The sequence below is a fragment of the Paramisgurnus dabryanus genome, chromosome 18 (assembly GCF_030506205.2).
Source record: "Paramisgurnus dabryanus chromosome 18, PD_genome_1.1, whole genome shotgun sequence".
NCBI classification, from domain to species: domain Eukaryota; kingdom Metazoa; phylum Chordata; class Actinopteri; order Cypriniformes; family Cobitidae; genus Paramisgurnus; species Paramisgurnus dabryanus.
Genome location: NC_133354.1, coordinates 9,678,445 through 9,695,587, shown reverse-complemented (window position 1 = coordinate 9,695,587; position 17,143 = coordinate 9,678,445). Strand labels below are relative to the sequence as shown.

Genomic DNA, 17,143 nt, shown 5'->3' with positions numbered 1-17,143 from the left:
CAGTACTTTATTAGCTAGTAGGGCATTAATGTGGATTAGCAAAAAAAAAAAAATAATAATAATAATAATATATGAAGCTTAGTGACATGTGATGGATGGTACAGTCTTGTCTCTTTTTCCCCCGCTTATTATAGGCCAATTTTTTAACCAACTGTTGCATTTATGATTATTGTCTTGATTATTAATTATAATGTGACTTACTTAAAAAAGTAGGCTACGTAAAAGGTGGCATTATAAAAGCAAATGTTATGAGTTGCCGGTTTTGTGATAGAATGGGTTTAGTGACAGACTAAACCCTCACCTGAAACACAGGTCAATTGCGTCACTCCATCACGAACTAATTTAAACACGCGTTGTAATCTGTCCCCTAGTCTGCAGAAAACTGTATCCGGCGCTGCGCACACTAACCGTCCTATGACATTAAAGTATCGCGAGAGCGAGTGGAAAGCAGAGCTATCGAATGGTCCAGTCGCGGTACGATGATATCATACCTGAATCTGTGTGTACAGTGACGAACGTAGTCAAACACACGTCTAATCTACCAGCGGGGATCCTCCTCTTCCTCCTCCTCTCCCACCTCCTCCCTGCAGCAAATCTCTCTCTCCTCTATCTTTAGCTCTGTACCACAGGAACAGTCAGCGGCTTATCATCGATTGCCCCAGGCTCTGCCATACGCGCTATTTGAGTCGCTCCAATCTTAATTCGGGCCGGTTCGCTCCTCTCCATCTTTTAATCTAACTTACTCGACCCAACCAACGCAGAAGAAATGACAGCCAGGAGCTTTTATATGCTGTCCTGGACCTGAGAAACAGTGAAGGATGTTGTTTTTCCTGAAAGCCCGGGCATCTCTCTGGCTGCCCGGGGTCCTGCTCTACGTCTGCGCAATCCTCGCGGGCGTCGGTGCGAGTGTGCCAGGTGCGAGTTTTTATCTCTCTTACATACGGTAACACTTGTGTGAGATTTTTTTTCTAGTAAATTGAATCTTATTTAATATATTCCCATATCATACTATAAGCAATCGTATAAAACACTTTCTGTAAGTGGTTGATGTTTTGTAATGCACAACTTTTGTTGTGTCACACGTCAAAAGCTGAAAGTGATTTTAAACCGTTCTAGTTATAAATTCAGGTAGGTTGGACATGTATTTTTGATTAGTTGTGGGTATGCCAAGTTTAACTAATTAAAAGCAGCAGGATCTGTCAATGTGTAAACTTCAATCCGGTTGGAGGTAAAACACACAAGGAGGAATATTGAAAGTGTTTCCTTATTGTACTGTTCTTTGCTTTTCAAATGTTCCTGGTCCATGTTGCTTTTATTCTTTAATATTTAATTCCCTTAATATTTAATTGTTTTGATTTTATAATTTATTTAGCTGATGCTTTTATCAAAGAAGCAAATGAAGACTTTGAGTCAGATGTTGTTAATAGGTTGTGAGGCTGTGTTTTATTTGAGCTGAGAACTCTAGTCGGGAATTGAATGAGAAATATTTAAATTCATATTAATATATCTGACTTTTTTGTGCCTTTTGGTGTTTTGACAAATCTGAGTATAGTGAGACATTGTTGAGATCTCTTTAAAACTGGAGAGAAGATGCATGGATTATTTTTCCAGGGAATAAACATCTGAGAAGCATCTTAAGCAAAAGTCTTTATCTAATTTTTGTCCAGGAGGAACAACTGAGACATTACAGTGAACTCATGTATCTTATCATTTTTGTTTTTAAATTATACTAAGTTAAAAATAACAGTCATCTTATTTAATCCTGTACAGTTTCTTGGCTCATGGTGCTTTATTGATCTCAATTGCTGGAAATAATCTGATCGATGACTTACATAGACTTGGAGGTACACTGTGTGCTTTGTGAGCTAAGAATTGTGGGATGTGAGTGCAGTAATGGTGTTCTGACTTCTTTTATAGATGTTTGTGAGAAATAAGACAGCTGGAGATTGGCACGCTTACTTTTTCTACTTTCACTTAGAAATCACTTTCTCTCCTTTCCATTTTTGTGCATCTCACTTGTTGTCACTAAATTTATTACGTCTCCATCAGCAAGCTTCTCTGTAACTTTATACCTGCGTTTTTTTAGCCTAAACATCTGAACAGCAGAAATTACTCTTACATTTAAAACATGTATCACATCAAATTACATTGTAGACCAATTTGTGTAGTTCTGTTTTTTTATGATACCGTCGAATTGTATTATGTGTATAACAGCTATTGGCCACCTTAATTTCTTGATATCTATTTCAGTCATTGGAGAAAAACCCACATCACTTGACTGCCAACAGCGGTTCTTGGCTCGCAATCATAGAGGAACCATTTTAAGTGCCCATATAGCACCGATGAAGTACCTGTGTGTAGAACCATATGTGGTGCTATATGACCCCCGTATGGTTCTTCATAGGTGCTATATAGCACTAAAAAATGGGTTCTCTATGATAGAGCCAAGAATCACTTTTGGTGCTATTTAGCACTGTTTGTTTTTAGACTCTGGCTTTATGGACTTATAGATCAACAGGTGTTTTTATTTTATTTTAAGAATTTCAGTGTAGCATAACCATAGTCCATAGGCTGAGCTGTGGAGAGATTGTCTTTCTTTCTCTTATCTCATCTCCCAGTGCTGTTTTATGTGTGTTCATGCATGTTTTCCATTGTAAAGTAGATTGTTTGCTGTTCCCTGTTGTGTAACTCCTGTAAAGAGTTTCCGCCTTCGGTGTGAACCTCCCTGAGGCTGTTGTTTATCTCATCATGGTCGTAGACTTTATTTTCAGCTCAAAAAGAAAGGCCCGTGTTTAGAGCCGCTGGCTATCCAGTCATTTCACAGATGGTGACCAGGATAATCAAGTCTGTTTTGCACAGGTGAACAAAGCCACCTGGAGAGTATAAAAAATTTGAAATTGATTCATGGGCCTTAGAAACAGTTTACACAGTATTGCATCCATATATTTAACTTATTTAACATCATTTAATATTTTGAGAAGCCTTTGAAGCTTAAAATAAGACACCCTGTTGATTTTTTTGAACAGTGTTTTTATTTTTTTCAAAGCTGGCCTACAGTCATGCAGTTAAGAGAACGGAAATGTTTTATGTTTTAAGAGTCTCTACGGGAAATGCTATGTTCTCTGCCCTCTTTTGTTTTGTAGTGCAAACATTTTTAATCCCAGTAGTTTCTTATAGAGTCCATCAACAGACTGAGGTCTCAGTTTTCACCTGCATTTCAAAGCAGCGTTGGTATTTTCATTGGGTAGTAATAGGTGTAAGCTCACACACAATAGCAAATTTTAACTTTACTAGGTGTTTAAAGCTTTTCTGACAACTTGAATGGCACCTCAACCTTAATTCGCTGGGTGTAGAATGAATGAGAAAATGAACCCTGCCGTTTCAGATGGAAGGAAGGATCCTTTCATTACGAGGCAATTCTTGCTTCGTAATTCACTTACATAAGATGTGTATGTGGATAGTGTGAGTTGTAGTCTTCCTCTCCTCGGATGTGATGGAGTGAATTGAGAAAAGGTTAGCGGCGTTGCTGTGGCAACTGTGTGGAATTGGACCCTGCACTTGTCCTCTCAGGGGAGCGTGAGGATCTAGTGCTCTACAGAGATCTGGAAGCAGCTTGTTGTGACACAATCATGATTGGAAACATTGATAGCGGTGGCTTATTTAGAGAGTACCGAATAATTCGTACTGCTGTCTGTGTGAGAACTAAACAGCTGCGGCAAAACCAAACGTATGGGTAACTGCCCACTGTTTCGTGGCCTTGGTTTAATATGTTATTTTCCCATTCATTTCCAACATTTGATTTAAGGCGAAAAGTATTGAGAATCTGACAAACAGATAGCAGTGAGATTTTTTGGGGGGGGCAACTTTGTTATGTAATGGAATCTAAAAAAGTGATACAATTAAAAGTATTTATAGAGTCATTCATTTATAGGTATATGAACTTAATATTAAACTGTGTACAAAATGTATCCAAAGTGATTTACATAACATTTATAGGAAAACACCACAGTTTTTCAATATTTTACTATGTTCTTACCTCAACTTAGATGAATTAATACATGCATCTTTTTTCAATTACATGCACTTTTAATTTACAGCGCTTCTTAAATGTTTGGCATTTAGCCTAGCCCCATTCATTGCTATGGCTCCAAACAAAAGTTATATTTTTGCCACCCTACTTACTCATGTATCTACTCATGTAACAGTCTTTAAAAAGGGAAAAAATGGAAGTGTTTGGTGGCTTCTAAATTCATCCCTGTTTGGAGCCATAGGAATGAATGGGGCTAGGCTAAATGCTTCACATTCGCGAGGCACTGTACAAAGATTAAAGTGCACGCATTGAAAAAGATAGGTATGTATTAATTCATCTAAGTTGAGGTAAAAACATTTTAAAATATTGAAAAACTGTGGTGTTTTCCTTTAAGCATGGTACCTGATGAATAAAGCATGTTAGCAAAGCAAAGGTCATGGATTCGATCACACATACTGATAAAAAAACTGAATGCATTATAAGTTGCTTTGGATAAAAGCATCTGCCAAATGAGTAAATTTGTACTTTTTATCAATATATGTATTTCTTGGGAATTAAACCTACAACCGTTGAGCTACTAACTCTTCTTGTAGCTTTACCAAGTGAGCTACACCAACACATGTAAGGAAACTTAATTCGCAGTGCTTTATGGTATTGGTGGTCACTGATTGGTTATCTCCCTTTTAGGATTATACGCTGTAAAAAATGCAGCATGAAGTTAAAACAACTTAGTTTTGCAAGTCAATTCAACCTACTTTTAAAAGTTTTGTGATAAGGTGACATAACTTATAAAAACAAGTTGAAATTGTTTAACTTAAAGTAACATAAACATATACATGAATATCAGCTGACGTCACTCACTTGTCTTCCACCATTTTGAGGACCTGAAGTGGTCGCAAAAGAACTAGAAGCTATGCCTTCAATATGCTGTGAGCATCAAAATATTAAATATTAAAAATATTTTGCTCGAAGTATCGCCTGTGTCTCTACACGTGAACTCGAGCATTGAGAACATTGTTTGTGAACACAGAGTTAACTAAAAAGAAGGTTTTGAACAACTGACTTGGGATGATTTGGCGTCCACTCGCCGCCTTCTTCCCAGTCAAGATGTATCGATCTCCAATTGCGACGTAAGGAGGGAGGAGAGTAAAGATTGATAGCTCCTAAAGTTTAGTGTCATAAAAATGCACGGATAATTCGTTGTTTTGTCGCAAGTGAAAAACAATATTGACCTTCTAGTTGAAAAAGGAGCCTCATATGAGATTCATTCATTCACATTCGGAAATCGATTATTTACGTCTGGCAGTGATGACGAGCGGACATCATAACAGCCAAAGTCAGTTGTACAAAACCTTTATTTTTAGTAAACTCCGTGTACACAAACAATGTTCTCAATGCTTGCGTTCATGTGTAGAGATCCAAGTGATACTTCGAGCAAAGTTTCATGTTGTGTCGCGCCTTCTTATGTTGTAAAAAAGTGGTAGTTCGGTAGCAGCGGACAGCGGCTGGAAGAACGCATCAGGGATCGAGTAGGCATCACACCCTAACCAAGATATATTTTTAAAGTTTTAAAGTAGCGTTTATTTTCATGACAGTCGAGATGCGACATGTTGTCTTTCGTAGCCCTTTACTGTATCCGTAAGAATCATAGACAGTAAAAGATAAGAAATCCGTAAATCGTAGCAAGGTAGCCAATGCTTGTCAATAGCCCACTGGTACTTGGTAGGTCCTCAAGATGGCGGCATGACGTAAAAGGTCACATGACTGAAATCCATCTATATGTTGATTTGACTAAAATGTTGTGTTTATAATGTTTATTTACAAGACAAATTTAGAACCCAACTGTCACCTTATTTGCTCTTACTGCTTGCTTAAAGCGTGTCCTCCTAAGACATATATCCTCCTAAGACCCGAGCTTTGGTTTGTCTTTTTTTAGATTTCTTCCAGCTATTTGGTGGTAGGAAGAACCAATTAATATAATAACCAAATATTTATTTGTTTTTTGAACATGAAGCAGTGTAATTGTCCATGTTTGTGGTTCCAGTTACACAGAATTAAGTATTATGGTGCAAACAACAAATAAAAATGTGATGGCCACATATGTGGACATCCAGGACTTAGAAGGTTAAGACAAAACCAAACATACATGTTTAAATATTACCTCTCTAATCCAAGCACACCCTTGGGTGTTCAGTAACACACACAGCAAACACACTAAATACACACATTGTTTACCAACTGGGTTGTGGAAGGTACATATAGGTCATTCAGATATGATAAGGTTTTGGTTCTTATTAAAAGCATATTAAAGAAACACATTATCACAGAAAGGCAGTTTTCATCACACACCCCTCTGATTGAGTCGTCTTGATGGGCTTTTGAAAGATGTGGGTGTTGATCTGTGATGTCATTTTAGAGGATGTGTGTGATTATTGGGTTTTCGTTGTTAATGATAATTAGTAGCTCAGCCAGACATACTAGTAGAGACCATTAAACAAAGCTTAACCAAGCATAATATGAACCATTTTAAAGACTGATCAGTTTGAGTATAGTAAGGATTTATGGATGCATAACGATTAATCGCGATTAATCTATAGCAGAATAAAAGTTTTGTTTGCATTTGTGTGAACTGTGTATAATAACTTTGTATAGATAAATGCACACACATGCATGTATATATTTAAGAAATGTTTACACGTATATATACATTTGTATATTTATGTATAATTTATGTTATATATAAATATATACTTTTTCTTAAAATAAATTATACATGCATGTGTGCATATTTATATATACATAATTATTACATCGTTCAGACACATATATGATATAAACAAAAACTTTTATTCTGCTTTAGATTTATTGCAATTAATTTATGCATCCTAGGATAGTTTAATCTGATCTCCCAGGAATTCGTAATTTTTTACGAGTTGGCTAATTTGTATAAATTTGTAAGTGAATCATACAGAAATATATGGTTATTAGAAAGAAAACCATAACGATACCCCACCCTTAACCGAGCCACCTAAATCATTGCCATACTCTTGTGTGTTTCAAGAAAATGCCAATTGTTAGGCATGATTGTTGTTCAGTACTAACTAACAGTAGTTATAATTGCATTAGCCTTCAACAAACTTGTGGGTGTTAGCTGGAAAGTGGGGTTTCCATCACAGCAGGTGTTCCAGCCCATTATTCCCATGAAGTTAATAAGTAATGAGTGTGAGAAAGTGAAATGAACAGAAACTGGACCCAGATTTAATAGTTTAACAGACCATATAGCTAGATGTTGTTATCTACACTAAATATTTTTTTACTTTGAATATGTGATCCTGGACTACAAAACCAGTCATAAGTTGCACGGGTATATTTGTAGCAATAGCCAACAATACAAATACAAAAACAAATTTTGTTCCAAATATCATTAGGATATTAAGTAAAGTTTTTGTAAATTCTCTACCGTAAATGTATTAAAATGTATTTATCATTAGTAATATGTGTTGCTAAAGACTTTTTTATTTTGACAATAATCTTATTTTTTTTTGGCACGCTCAGATTCCAGATTTTCAAATAGTTGTATCTCAACCAAATATAACAAACCATACATAAATTGAATTTTATTTATCTTAATCTTAATTTCTAAAAATGACCCTTTTTATGATTTTTTTATGGTTTTGTGCAACAGGGTCACATATGACAAGCTTCAACTTCAGAAGATATGGTTATTTTACACTGTATACATTACCTCTGTCACACATTAAAGATATATCATGATGGTTGAATACTTAAATGAAATAGCTTTGTGAGGTTGGGTAGTTTAGCTTAAGTTTATTTTTAATATTTGTTTTATTTTTAGCTGTAGCAGTACTTCAAGTGCTGATAGTGTGAAATGCTTCAGCTGTCAGACAGTTTTCACACAAACCCCTCCTAGAAAATTTGCTTTTTAAATCAATGGCACTTGAAGTGCATTTGGCACACGTTCATACAGTTTTTAATGAAACCGCTGCATTCTGTCCTCTTCCGTTGCCATGATTTGGAAACAAAAATGTGTCTTTTGTAAATGTTCCCTAATAAATTTGTCTGGCAAGATGAGATGAACCAGCTAATATACAGAGCTTTCATCAGACTGATTAGTCTATATTTATTATGTGCATACATTTCCGTTTAAAGAATAGTACTTGCTTTTGTTTAACAATACTGAAATATTTTAGGATGCTTAAAATGTTTGTATTTGCAAGAGAAAGATTAAAGCAGTTGGCAAAAAAGCTGGTACACTTTGCTTATCCTTGGAGTTTAAGCCAACTCAGAGCAACAGGAAGTCCACACAATGGGAGTTTCCCCTTATCCTTCCCCAATTTCCTGTTCATCACTGGGCACTAAAGCAAAATGGCCAGTGATTGTCCTGTTAGGCTGTAACAGTTCCTTAACAGACTTTTAACATTTGTTCCCAATAATGATTCATATCCTACCCTTGCGAAGTAATCGGACACTGCAAACACTGCCACGTAAGTGTGTACCTGTTCCTGTGCTGTAATGGTCTGCTGGTGTTGGCTTTCATCCTGGAGCAGATGGGTAGAATATTTATTTTTTATCCTGATTATAATATTATGATCTTTGTTATGTAATCGTGTGCCATTTTCCTTGGTACGGCAAATGGCAAGTCATGTTTTAGCAAATCCCCACAAGCTTTTTGAGCGGATCTGACCCATCAGAGCTCGTTGGCAGTCTTGTAAAGTCTGAGGTGTTATGGGCATTCTAAACGGTACATGGCAGTCGCGAATGCCAAGTTAAGTTTCATTAAAAGACATCCTGGAGCGGAGGCGGTAAGCATGCAGTGCTTGTGCACCCAAAATCCTGCCCCTTTTCTCGGGTACTGCTGAAGATATAAATATTTGCACTAAATCCTACACAAGAAAAGCTTTCCACTGCTTGGCGCATACCGTGTGAAATGCCCATCATGAATTAAAAAGCCAAAAACTTCTTAATACATAAAACTTCTTATGTGTTGTTGTGTTGTCTCATTGTATGAGTAATGCAAATGTATTATGGCCAAACAGGAGTCTTTTCGGCTTGATTTTTAAAGCAACACCAAAGAGTTTTTTTACCTTAAAATAACGTTTCCAAAAAAGTTTCAGTGGTTCATCCACTCAAAACAGGGTGAATGGCACTTTCACATTCGCTTTGCAGCCCTCTATCGGCCAAAACCGCACAAAAGAAGTTTCCAACCGTCGGGTAGTGGTCCTGTAGTTCGAGTGAAAACTACAAAAACTTGCTTTACGGCAGAACTACAATCCAATCAGAGCCAGCTGCTGCAGTATTTACGACAGTGGTAATGAACAATTACGCTTCTAACCTGTAGGGGGAGCAAAGAGCAATAAGTCTTTAGTGTTGCTTTAAAGGGACACTCCGCTTTTTTTGAAAATATGCTCTTTTTCCAGCTCCCCTGTAGTTAAACATTTCATTTTTACAGTTTTGGATTCCATTCAGCTGATCTCCGGGTCTGGTGGTACCACTTTTAGCATAGCTTAGCTCAATCCATTGAATCTAATTAGACCATTAGCATTGCGCCTAAAAAAAACAATGGACGCAACCCAAAAGACTGTTCTTCAAGGTTTGGCATAGCTGCCATATGTACACTCATGCTTGGTCCTTTGTCATGATTTCAAAGAGCTGGAATATGATTATAAGTGATCTGTCAGATTTGACTTTGAACAGTTTCTCATCACTGATGTTGTGTTGAGTAAAGATGGACTGACTGATCCAGTGATCAAAGCATTTCCTCCAAGCAGATACACTACTGTACAGATAAATAGTCGACTGAAAGAAGGATCTGATCTCTAATCTGATTGGATGGCTTTACACACAACTGCTAGAAATAAGAAATAAGGGCACGTCAGATTTTCTTTAACAATCTGCTAGAAAAGCGTTAAGGAGAGCTTTAGATAGACAAATTGATTTGTTTATTCAGATGAATGGTTTTCAGTTGTTGCAGGATAAGTTTTATTTGAAGCACATCATGGGCTCTATCTTACACATGGCGCAATGCACGACGCAAGTGTCTTTTGCTAGTTTCCACCCTGCGCAATGATCATTTTCACGTTTAGCACATTGTTTAAATAGCAAATGCATTTGCGCCCATGGGCATTCTGGTCTGAAAACGAGGTGTGTTCAGGCGCATTGTTGGCGCGTTGCTATTTTGAGGCAACTAAAATAGACTACGCCATTTACCAACAAAAACCTGGTCTAAAGTCTAAAGTCAATGGCGCAATATGTTTTTTTGTTATTTAAAGAGCGCATTAGTAATATGCGAATATACACGGGAGGACAACGCGGGTTTGCTTATCACAAGGTACATGAATGCGCAGCAGCACAAAAATGCTTTTAAATATGAAAGATTAAAGGATTGAATGTAAAAGATTATTATTGAATCTCTTGGACATAAATGAGGACTAATTATGAGACGTTAGAAGGCACAAAGAGCTCCTTCACCTGTAGCCTGGTAAGTAAATAAATGCTTTTCTTTAAACAAATGCATCTGTTTTTAAATGTTTTTTTTTTAAATGCTACCTCACAGATTTATTGTATATGATGACTTTGTACCTGTGAAAATGGTGAGACGAGAAACATTTTTAAGTAGCCTTATGTTTAAAAAAACTCATGGCGCTGTCCGGGTGCTGAAACGGCTCTCCGCACGTTTGTAAATTCTTTATCTCCTGTTTGTTACAAATAAAGTATTTTTAGAGTACAAACCTTTTCTTACATACTTGTAAATAATTTTTTGATATTATTGGATAGCAATACATTTAAAGCAATTAAAAGCTTGTTTTTTTATATCCATGACTAAAAGAAAACGGGTTTTAAAGGATTTAATAAAAAAAAACAATTTCAATACAAGTGAAAAACAACACAATTATTTAACAGAAATCTTGTACTGGGGATCTTCTTCCTCCGCTTAGTTTTTCAGTTTACAAAGTCCATCATCTAAATAGGGATTAGACATAGCGGCAGTTCAACTGGCTTTTAAAGGGAATGAGAGCTGAGACTCTCATTGGTTTATTGCATGTTACGCCCAAAATACTCCCATTACTCATTTAAAAAAAGGACCAACCTTTCAATTATTCGCTCGGCGCACAAACCAATTTTCCCGTCGTTAAATAAGCAAAAGTGGATTCGGACACGCCCATTTAGACATTGAGCTGTGCGCTTTAGACAATGCGCTTAGATCGTTAAAATAGGGCCCCATGAGTAGAACTGCATATTTTTCTCAATTATATATATGAAACAGGCAGTACCTATTGTTTTACAAACAGATTTTTGAGTATTATAGAAAGTCACATAGTTCAATGAAAAGTCTTTGGTAGATCTTTTGCAGCAGTTTTGCAGTCATATTTGCGTTTGCTCATGTCTATCACCCTGTCAGTCTTCTGCCCGTCTGGAGGTGGGCGGCCCAGTTGGGTGTTCAGAAGAGCGTGCAGCATCACATTTACTTACAGTAATATTCACATGAGATGTACAGTCTCTGTATTGTTATTTTATCATTCTGAATGGTTTTATTAAGGGATGATGAAGTCTTTGACATGTCAGACAGATAACACTTTCTGTTGAAGTGGTCAGTACTTGGCCAATTTATGATCCAAAAAACTGATTTTCTTGTCAGAGGTATGGCAAACAAGATCATAGCCCAAACATGGGTTGCAGGATCATTTAATAAAGCAGTGAAAAGTGATTGTTAAATGAACTTTGGATGTACTTGAGCCAATGCAGACTGGGATGCAAGTCGATGCTGTACTTGGTTCAGTTCTTTACAAAAAATGTTATTGTTGAATTATTGTTGTTTCCTTAAATATATGTTAAAACACTGTATGTTGCCGCTGCAAAAAGATTATTGTTGCCTACATGCACCCTCAGTGAGAAGTTGTGAATAAAGTCACTGTAAAAAAATCATAAACCTTACCTTTTATTTAAAAATGTTGTCCTATTACGCAACAGGTCAGACTGTGTGTGTGTGTTAATGGACTAAATTACACATTATGTGTCCCTTAAGCTTTAATATTTACAGTCTTGTTGTTATATTAGCCTCAGTTTCCATTAAGAACTAGCTGTTTTTAACTTCATACTCTTTTAAATTGTTTAAAAGGTTCAGGATGGATCATTATGCGTCATTAGGATGATACACAGCGGTGGGCTCCTACTGACGTCAACCAGATGATGTCAGTGAGAAAAGCCAGTCGAAAGATAATGTAAAATTATAGAAGTACTATGTTAACAATGGTGCTGAAGTCACTTTAACCATGGCAACAGACAGACCTCTTCATTGAACACCCATTCTTTTTTTTGCTGATGGGTTAAGGCTATTTCATGCATTCTGACTTATTTACACTGTTTAAAGGCACCCTGCGGAACTTTTTGGCCACGAGGGGTTGCTAGAAATTTATTTTTCACGTCTAGCGCCCCTAGAGGCCACAAGCGCCGCAGCACTGTCGCAAAAGAAAAGAAGACAACTCTCGTCCTTCTTCTATTATGTCACTCTCCCGTTATCTCTTTCTGGTCTCCTCCGACAAAACCTTGGGTTTCTTTTTCTTAGTTGCTGCTTCGACCATGACAAAAACATCAGGAAAATAAATAGTTGCACTCTCCGAATTTGAGGAAATCGAATTTACTACCTGAAACCCCAAGTTTAAAATTACGAGTAAAAGCGATACAGACCCCCTCAGGCTATTGTAGATATGTCATTCAACCTATTTTAAGTCGATGTACCATCACAAGTGTCTTAAAATTATATTATGAAGGTTGAAAAACTACAAAGTGTCACTTTAAGTTGTTGGATTTCTCATGCTTAAACATTGGCAAAGTGTCAAAAAGCAGTTGGACATATGACAGAGTACATGAATATTCGTACAATTTCTGAAAGTTTTTTTCGAACATAAAAAGATTCAAAAATCTTTACCTATTTCTTTTATGGGCAGTTTCAGTGCAGTAAGTACAGTTGAAGTCCTTATATGGGCACTTTAACCGGAATAGTGCGCGCGCACACACACACACACACCAGTCAAGACCTGACATGAAATCAGAGTCACCAAAGAAGTGTGTTGTTGTTTGTGAGGGAAATTTGAGTTTTTTTAGCTTTCCAATGAACCCAGCATTATAGAAACAATGGTTATAGTTTGTTTATCCAGGTTAGTCTATTTTTTCAGCATCGGATGTGCTAAGCTGCCATAATCCGCAATAAAATACTTTGTACGGTTTGCAAGCGCCGTCGCAACACAGTCACGCACCTGCTATTGACCCAGTTTTCTTTTTTACCCTCTATAGAAAGCCGAGCATCCCAACAAAGACTAAATTAAAATTAGAGGGAAAATTAAGAGAGTTAGAAAACATAAGGAGAGATGAATGAATAATGTAGAGTTATATATTATTATAGATGCTGAACCCAAGAATTTATGAATGAGCCGTGATTTGAGGCATTCATGTGTGTTTATGTCTTTTATTGATGATAGAGTCACTCAAGTGAATCGTTTTCAGTCAAGGACATCAGGCGTATTGAATTTTTCAATAGTGATGATGTCACAGAGTCCTTCTATTATATGTTGAATTATAGGCTGGCTTTAGCCCTTCAAGGAGTGTTCTGGTTCAATGCAAGTTGAATCTTCATTGACAACAACTGTATTATAAAAACATGTCACATAACTTTCTGGTGTCCTTGTGCATGAGTTGTTGCTTTGCTGGCTTTACGCGGCAATGGTAGGTTAAAATATTGAAACTATAATATTGAAAGGACTTGCGTCATAGCTTTTTCCTTAAAGACATAATAATGTTCTTTACCCAACGAAATAACAATACCAAGAACCATAGCATGTGGATGAATACAGGTGGGGCTTAAGAGGATTTGATGTTTTTAATGCCAATTTTGGGAATGACATATAAAAACCTGGTGGACAAATGCATATTGATTCATAGGCAATTAGCAGTGTGCTGATAGTCTCATATTCATAAACTGTTAATTATTTTTTAAATGAAATCTCCCACAATTTTTACAAATTGTACTTTTTTATTTTGCGAAAGAAGATTGAAACATTTTATGTACTATTGAATAGTCATTATTTGTATTTATTTATTGCAGTGTAAATATTATAATTATATATATATATATATATATATATATATATATATATATATATATATATATATATATATATATATATATATATATATATATATATATATATATATATATATATATATATATATATATATATATATATATATATATATAAGGGATAATGTAGAGGCAGCCGGTAGTTATTGGGAAATAAGCCCCGACAGTGTGATCAGGTTGTATCACACTGAAGGGGCTTATTTCCCAATAACTACCGGCTGCCTCTACATTATCCCGCTTATTACACGGCTACTTGCCACATAAGAAAAAAAAACTGGACATGAATATGAATTTGAAACATTTTATTGGCATATTTGTTTTAAATTAACATTTTTATCCTTCCGCGAAACTTTGCACAGATGCATAAAATGATCGTAATACCTTATTAAGATCCTCTGCTTCATACTTGTCTCCATTTTTTCTCTTTTAGCCAGTCTTTGAGAAGTTTTAATGCCCATTCTGTATTTTTTGTGTGTTGGCTTCGTAGCTGTCATGCTCTATTTTGTCAAGTTCAGTCTCAGTAAGCTCTCTGTGTCTTGTCGTGGTTGTCGAGTGTTTGTCACAAGATGGCGCCAAACAGACAGTAATCTTTATTGATCTTTATTGGCGCGGAGCGATTTTACTCGTGCAAGTAGTCCGGCTATGCGTTATTATTTTGGAGCGGTTATTATTTGAAAAGAACGAACCTGCAAATGTCTCAACTGACCAATCAGAATCAAGCATTCCAGAGAGCCGTGTAATAAATATAGTTATAATATATTAACAGTTATAATTTTGAACAGTCATTATTTTATTTATTTATTTAAGTAATTATAAAAAAATTAATAACCAAAATATAATAACATATTATGTTACATATATAAACACACACACACACATATATATGTAAAATGTATTGTTATAATATATTTAATAAAATCTCCCATAATTGTACACAATTTTCCTTTTTTTAAATAGTAAGAAAGAAAATTGAAACATTTTATGTACTATTGAACAGGCATTATTTGTCATTAATTAATTAATAAAAAATGATAGCCAAAATATAAAAAAACACACACACACACGCCAGGGGCGGATCTACTGGGGTGGCACGGGGTGGCAGTTGCCACCCTAAATAAAAGCATTGCCACCCCATATGCCACCCCAGCGCTTGTATCCTAATATATATAATATATACCCGAGAAGGCTCTTTTAACCAGAAAGGCAATGTAGTTTTTCTTTGCGTGTGTTTAGGGGTGGGAGACACATATCTGACGATGATTGGTGTGTGTGTCTTAGAGGGGGTGGGACAATGATGATGATTGGCTTAATTTCAATCGTTAGCCAACCAGAGGCAGCAGAGTTCATACACAAGCAACACGAACAGTCAGTCCGAGCAGAAAGTCTTTTACAAGCCGTTTCTCAATGTCAAGGAAGGATCCTCGGAAGCTAGAATTTCGAGGATGCTACGTCATCGACGTCCGTCGAAGGACTGTTCCAATGTCGAGGATCCTCGAAATTTCAGCCAAGGACTGAGTCCTTCGTTTGAGAAATATCCCATATACAGGAAAGGATGCAAATTTGTATCCTTCGCGCTCTTCACGCGCTGAAATCACCCACAATCCTATGCGCGCAGCACCGAAAGCACTAGTGATGGGCAATCCGGCTCTTTTCATAGATTCGGCTCTTCTGGCTCGGCTCCCTTAGAAGAGCCGGCTCTTACGGCTCCAGCTCTTTATTAATTTTTAGTATCTGGGAGCAGGGCCGGCCCTGGGCATAGGCGGAATAGGCAAATGCTAAGGGCGCCGCTGACCCCTTGGGGCGTCCGTGCGCCCAAATTATTATTTTTTTTAATATATGTATATAAACATTTTACTATAAATATTTAATTCTGCACAAGAAAACAGGAGTTATTAATGAATTATTAGTAGCATAATTTCGGAAGATCGCGTGCTTGTTAAATAGCTCTATACTGCACTGAAGCAGCAGTTTAAAATATAAACCCAGAATTCAGCGAACGTCAAGACAAAGAAAACGGAAACAACAATCAGACCGAGATGCAGAATTTACATAATGTTACACAAATCATGTTTAAATTTCAATGTTTCTGGACAGAAATACCAACTTGTTCACTTTGTTTGGTATTAATAAGTGCTGGCCGCGGTGCTGAAGAGGCGCTCGGACGGAGTACTGGTGGCACATGCACAGATATTTACGTGCAAGCCATTGGAAACTATTATTCGTTATTATATAATTATTATTCGTTACTTTCACTTAAGAAGAGTTCTGCACTTTTTATTTCAACATTTCTCTTTATATAAATTCTATTTTGTACTTAAATCTATAATTTCGTTACTAACCCAACGAACTCATCTGCGCTTTCCGATAGGTTGCACGTAATGGGAAAAGTATAGCTTTCTTCCACTTGAGAAGAGTTGTGCATTTTTAAACTTTTAAAAAATATATCTCTTTAACAAAAACATTTTTTTCTTCTATTTAAAATCTATAGTTTCGTTATTTTACTAACCCAACTAATGACTCGTCCGCTTTCCAATAGATTATGCAATATCTGTGCATAAGTGCCACCAGTACTCCGTCAGAGCGGGTCTTGGTCTTCAGCACCGCGGGGAGCAGCCAGCACTCCAATGCGCAGCTTATTAATACCAAACAAAGTGAACAAGTTGGTATTTCTGTCCAGAAACATTGAAATTTAAACATGGTCCGTGTAACTTTATGTAAATCCCGCGTCTCGGTCTGATTGTTGTTTCCGCTTTGTTGTTCTTGACGTTCGCTAAATTCTGGGTTTGTATTTTAAACTGCCGCTTCAGTGCAGTATAGCCACAGTATGCGTGCGTGCGTGTTTGTTTGTGTGTGTTTCCAAAATATTTTCAAAATAAAGAAAAAAGACAAAGCTGTGCAGTTTGTTTCTGTATAAGTTTATGAGCAAAATGATTGGAACACAATTGTGATTCTGTGAT

General features: G+C 36.5%; 1 protein-coding gene across 1 annotated transcript in view; it reads left to right on the top strand.

Annotated features, from left to right (window-relative positions):
* The first annotated feature begins 603 nt into the window (after positions 1–603).
* npdc1a (neural proliferation, differentiation and control, 1a) overlaps positions 604–17,143 on the top strand; it is a 37,261-nt gene continuing 20,721 nt past the window's right edge. Inside the window, exon 1 of the mRNA XM_065244107.2 lies at positions 604–915. Coding sequence (XP_065100179.1) covers positions 819–915 — 97 coding nt within the window. The 5' untranslated portion in view covers positions 604–818. The remainder of the gene's footprint in view (positions 916–17,143) is intronic.